Below are 6,000 nucleotides of genomic sequence, written 5' to 3' on the forward strand. Positions count from 1 at the left end.
AAAAATCAACGTAGCTGCACACTGACAGGTGTGGTCTTTCTGCCAGAGAAATATAGGCCATTTTGCATTCCCATAGAATTTACTATGCTTTAATAATTGCAAAAGCAGTCGGCTCTCAGTTATTCATATCATGAGGAACCCTAATTGAATTTTCCACTGACCAGCAGCCCCTGCTTATAAGAATCCATACCTGCTTCCACATACAGTTGCTATGGCTTTGAAGCAGCCAGATGCAAGTTGGTAGGAACCTGTGTAGCATCGGTCAATTGCCCAATTAAAAAGATTTATTTGGTCAGGATTAAGTTCCAAGAGTAAGACGACAACTTCACAGCCAAGTTGATGAACCTGAATACACAGAGGAAAGCAATTATTCATGTTTAATGAAATGTTATTCCAGGAAAAGACACAGAATCAAGCTTAGTCAATATTGAATGGGGTAAAATAAAAGTGAAGACTGAGCATTCATCTTGATTAATTTTTATTTCACATTTTTCCTCTTTAAGAGGGAGTGATTGAAACTGAATACCGAAATGTATGAACTAAACGGGATCCTACATAAATCTGTCCTATAGGTCCACTCATTCTCGATCATATAATGCTGGAAAGGTGGTGAAGACTTTGTCTATATTTCTTATTTGCATTTAAAATGTTTCTGAAAAATATATGTGTTTGGCAAAAAAAATTTAAATATACAAAAGGAGAGCCTTTATGTATGCAGTCTTTTAAGAAAAAATCAGAGTGAGTATGTTTCAGAGGCTTGATTACTAAATATACTTAGTAATATAAATATAAATATAATATAATATAAATATACTTAGTGTAAAGCTTAGCTGGCAATCTTTTAAAAAGAAATACAGTTATCAATAAACTCTTCATTCTCAGAGACTTCCATATAAAATATCAGCATTGTAAAGAGAGTTAATAGGATATTTAATTGATTCCTGAAGCTACTGTCTTTTGTCTAGAAGATGACTGGTGCCTGGAGACTATATTCCCCTCCAAAAACATTTTCCTGTCTCCTCTGGAAGTTGCAACAAGGTGGGGAAGGAAAGATTCTGGTTTTGGGAGTGACATTCTAATTGGATGGTCAAACATGCTCAACCTAGTTTCTAAAGGGGCTTAAGATAAAAACTGATATGGCGTTAGTATGGCAAAGGACTTAAAAACAACATTTCATTACAAAGTTAGACTTGAACGGAAATCAGCAAGTTAGTATTGTGCTTTGGAAGCTCGGTATTGATGTACAAAATACACAGTATATGATTCACAAGTATATGATGAGTTATCTTAACTGAACACGATAGTGTGAGTACCACAAAGTAAAAACCACGGATTGCTAGCACCAGTAAAGCCTGCCTGTGCATTTTCTTAATCACTGGTCTCTTTCCCCTCCTCAGAAGCAACCACATCTTGACTTCCACCACCTTTGGTTAGTTTGGGCTGTTTTGAACTCCATGTAAATGAAATTATATAATATACAACTTTGTGTCCTGCTTTCTTTCACTCAACTGCTGTTTGAGAGGGACCTACATTAATTAATTCCCACTGTTGTATAGTATTCTAATTTATGATCACTCCCTAACTTAGAAACTGCTGGTTGTTGGTATACTGTGTTCAACTTTAGTAGATAATGCCAATCAGTTTTCCAAAATGGTATTTCCAGTTTATACTCTGTACGGCAAGAGAGTTCCCATTGCTCCATTTCCTCATTGACATTTGGTATTGACAATCTTTTTTTTATATTTTATTGGTGATATTTAACCTTTATACTTCTTTATTATTTTTAAAAATGTTCTTTTTCAATTACAGTTTACATTCAATATTATTTTGTATTAGTTTCAGGTATACAGCATAATGGTTAGCAATTATATAATTTACAAAGTGATCTCCCAATATTTCAAGTACCCACCTGACACCAAACATACACATTATATTGTTGACTATTTTTCCTGTGCTCTATTTTATATCCCATAATTATTTTGTAACTACCAATTTGTATTTCTTAATACCTTCACCTTTTCCACTCAGCCCTCCAACCCCCTTATCAGTTTGTTTTGTGTATCTATAAGTCTGTTTCTATTTTGTGTGTTTGTTTATTTTGTTCTTTAGATTCCACATATAAGTAAAGTCATGTGGTATTTTTCTTTTTCTGTCTGATTTATTTCACTTAGCATAACACCCTCTAGGCCCATCCATGCTGTCGCAAATGGTAACATCCCATTCTTTTTTATGGACGAGTAATATTCCATTGGATGTATGTATCACAGTTTTTTTTTTATCTATTTGTCTATTGATGGACACTCAATTGCTTCCATATCTTGACTATTGTAAATAATGCTGCATCTTTTTGAATACTGTTTTGGATTTCTTTAAATATGTACCCAGTAGTGGAATTACTGAGTCATAAGTGGTACTGCCAATCTTTTAAATTTCAGCCATACTGGTGGGTAGCATCTCTCGTGGCTTTAGTTTGCATCTTTGTAACTACTGATGAGCTGGAAAATGTTTTAAGTTTACTTACCATTTAGATAACCTATTTTGTATATAGCTTGTTTTAGTGTTTGGTCATTTTTCTAGGTGTCTTTATCTTATTTATTTGTAGGGGTTCTTTATATATTTAGATTTAAGAACTGGTTTATGTTGCAAGTATCTTTCATGCTATGGCTAGTCTGTTCACACTCTTAATGGTGCCTTTGGTGAACAGAAGTTATTAAATAGTCTTTCTTTATGGTTAGTAATTTTTGCATCTTGTTTAAGAAATCTTTCCATAATCTCAGGGAGTAAGATATCCTCCTGTCTTCTTTTCTAGAAACTTTATTTCTTTAACCTTTCACATTTAGATTTGCCATCTAAGTTCTTTTTATATTCCTGACACCTTATTTTTCTTTCCAAATGCAAGAATCTATAGTATAATGTTGACATAAGTGGTGACAGTCAGCTTCCTTGGTCATTTTAATCTCAGGAAACACTTTCAATATTCACTATCAAGTATTAATGTTTGCTACATGTTTGTTAAAGATACCTTTATCAAATCAAGAAAGTTCTTTTTATTCTTGGTCTTATTAAGAGTTTCTCTCATGAATGAATGTAGAATTTTAAAAGTGCTTTTCTTTATCTATTGAGATGACCATATAATATTTCTTTCTTGAGACACTACTAATATAATTAACATACTAATGAATTGATGGACATTAAACCAATCTTGTGGGTTTGAATAATTACAACTTGGTCATGATGAATCATCTTTTTAATATATCACCAAATTCAGTTTACTAATAATTTATTTAAAGGTTTTGTTTCGGGAGGTTGGGGGTTAATAGGTGGGATGAGGACACATTTGTAATACCCTAACTAATAATAATAATAATAATAATAAAGATTTATGCAAAAAAAATTTAATAAAGGTTTTGTTTCTATGCTCATGAATGAAATTGCCTTTTAATATTATTTCTTGTTAAATCCTTGCCAGGTTTTAGTATCAAGGTTATGCTGGTCTGCTAAAACGTGCTGGAATGTATTTCCTCTTGAGCTGTTTTCTCTTAAAGGATTTGTATCAAATCAATGTAATTTGTTCCTTAAATGTTGACTTCATCAGTAAAGCCATCTATTCTTAAAGTTTTTTTGTGTGTTTGTATTTTTTTTGTGTGAAGACCAATTACAGATTAAATTTATTACTTATATGACTCTTCAAATTTTCTTTTCTTCTGGTATTGTGTTTTTCTAGGAATTTGCCTCTTTTATCTAAATTTCCAAGTTTACTGGCACAAAGGTGTTCATATGTTCTCATTTATTTTAAATATTTGTAGCATCTGTAGTGATGCTCCTTTATATTTATGATGCTAATGACACATGCATTCTCTCTCTTTCTTGACCAGACTTGTCATGGATTTATTAATTTTTAAAAATATGTATTTTTATTGATTTTTTACAGAGAGGAAGGGTGAGGGACAGAGAGTTAGAAACATCGATGAGAGAGAAACATTGATCAGCTGCCTCCTGCACACCCCCTACTGGGGATGGCCCTGTAACCAAGATACATGCCCTTGACTGGAATTGAACCTGGGACCCTTCAGTCCGCAGGCCAATGCTCTATCTACTGAGCCAAACCACTTAGGGCATGGATATATTAATTTTATTGTTGTTTTTTTTTTAACAAATTCAGGTTTAAATTAATTATTTCTCTTTCATTAATTTCTGCTCTTATCTTTATTCCTTCATTTTACTTGATGAAGTAAATAAAGTAAAGGTGTTATTTTTCCAACACCTTGAGATGGATGCTTAGGTCATTATTAGCCTTTTTTTCTATCTATTATATGCACTTAATACATTTCAGTCTAAGCAATACTTTATTTATGATCCACAAGTTTAGTATGTAGTGCTTTCATTATTCTTCAGTTAAAAATATTTTCCAGTCTCTCATTGATTCTTTGACTCACTGGTAATCTGGAACAATGTGTCTTCATTATGTATTTATTATTGATCACTAGCATAATTCCACTGCGATTAGAGAACACAGTCTATGTCACTTCAATCATTTTAACTTTATGGAGACTTGCTTTATGGCATAGTTTATTGTCAATGTTGGTAAATGTTACTGTGATATTTATCTGGATGCATCACAGTGTATTGTGATCAACACTTAAACCTACATTCTGTGGTTGATGTGGGAAGAGACTGTGTTGTGAACATTGCTTAGACACTCAGTAACCTAGCTGAGGCAGAACACCCTATACATTGAACAAGTAAGTATCTTTAGCTAGTACTTACTCGTAAATCTTGACAAGCCAGAATGTTGTCAAGCCACTTATACAGGTAGCCATCTGGGGAAAGGCCCACGTTGTCAAACACAGGGCCGCAGCACAACACTGCTGACATTGCCTGATAACAAAACACAAAACACTGGGAATGAAACCTGGAATTGTCTAAAGGTATGCAACTGACTTTATAAATATAACTACCAGAATTATAAATGACAAAGGTCTTTAGCAGTTATTTCCAAGATCTTAAACTATTCCTTAGTATAGTCAATAAAAAGTACCAGATTCCCAATGAGCTCATTTTAGAAGAGCTAAATTCATAAATTTAACTTCTTGAAAATGTATTTTATGATTATAACAAGTGTTTATCATGAAATAGTAAAACATTCAAAGCAAAATTCTATGTCACAGTTTTGAAAATAAACTTACCTTAAGTGATTTCAAGTGAATTAATTCTGTTTAGAAGATAGAGCTTTTAAACTTTTGCTTTGATGACAAATATTTGACTATGTACTGAATTAACAAACTTGACAAATATTTGACTAATGTACTAAATCGACAAACTATGAAAAACATTGAGATAATTGTGATTCTTAATCAAAGATAAAGAAAATGAAAAATATACACTTCAGTTCCTTTGAGGCTGGGGGGAGGAAGCAAGGGAAGGTGAGAAGGGGAGATCTTTATTAATTCTGAAATTAGCAAGTCCAGGTGACTATCAGGGCCATGGTTTAAATTAGCTCCATTGAGACAATAGTCAGCCTGAAAGTCATCAATTTCTGCTATACATGCCAGTTAAAATTAGACTGGGAATCATGCTTCTGAAATGTCTAAACAGTCCTAGTAGTGTGGAAATTTATTTCTGGTAATCTTCTAGGATAAGAGACTAGAAAGGGAAATGGCAGATTTTGAATTTGAGGTAATCCTATCTAATAAAAGAGAAACATGGTAATTAGCGTACGACCGCTACCCTTCCCATTGGCTAATCAGGGCAATATGCAAATTAACTGCAGCCATGATGGCGGCCTGCAGCCAGGCAGCTTGAAACTAACATGAGGCTTGCTCTTCCAGTGCAGGAGGAGGCCAAGGTTCCCCGCCTGCCACGGCTGGGGTCTGAGCTTGCCCTCTAAGCAACTATGTTTCAATTATAGAAGCCAAACAAACCCCAGATACCTGCTTTCAGCAGCCGAGGCCTCAAGCTGGAGCCGGGCCTCAGAGCTGGAGCCAGCTCTCAGCTCCAGTG

General features: G+C 34.0%; 1 protein-coding gene across 1 annotated transcript in view; it reads right to left on the minus strand.

The window, feature by feature from the left end:
• Positions 1–6,000, minus strand: part of FRY (FRY microtubule binding protein) — a 409,004-nt gene that overhangs the window by 177,635 nt on the left and 225,369 nt on the right. Inside the window, exons 28-29 of the mRNA XM_015570438.1 lie at positions 4,768–4,878; positions 191–345 (exon numbers count right to left, since the gene is read on the minus strand). Of these exons, the coding sequence (XP_015425924.1) occupies positions 191–345; positions 4,768–4,878 (266 nt within the window). The remainder of the gene's footprint in view (positions 1–190; positions 346–4,767; positions 4,879–6,000) is intronic.

This window comes from Myotis davidii, unplaced genomic scaffold, assembly GCF_000327345.1.
Source record: "Myotis davidii unplaced genomic scaffold, ASM32734v1 scaffold447, whole genome shotgun sequence".
NCBI lineage: Eukaryota > Metazoa > Chordata > Mammalia > Chiroptera > Vespertilionidae > Myotis > Myotis davidii.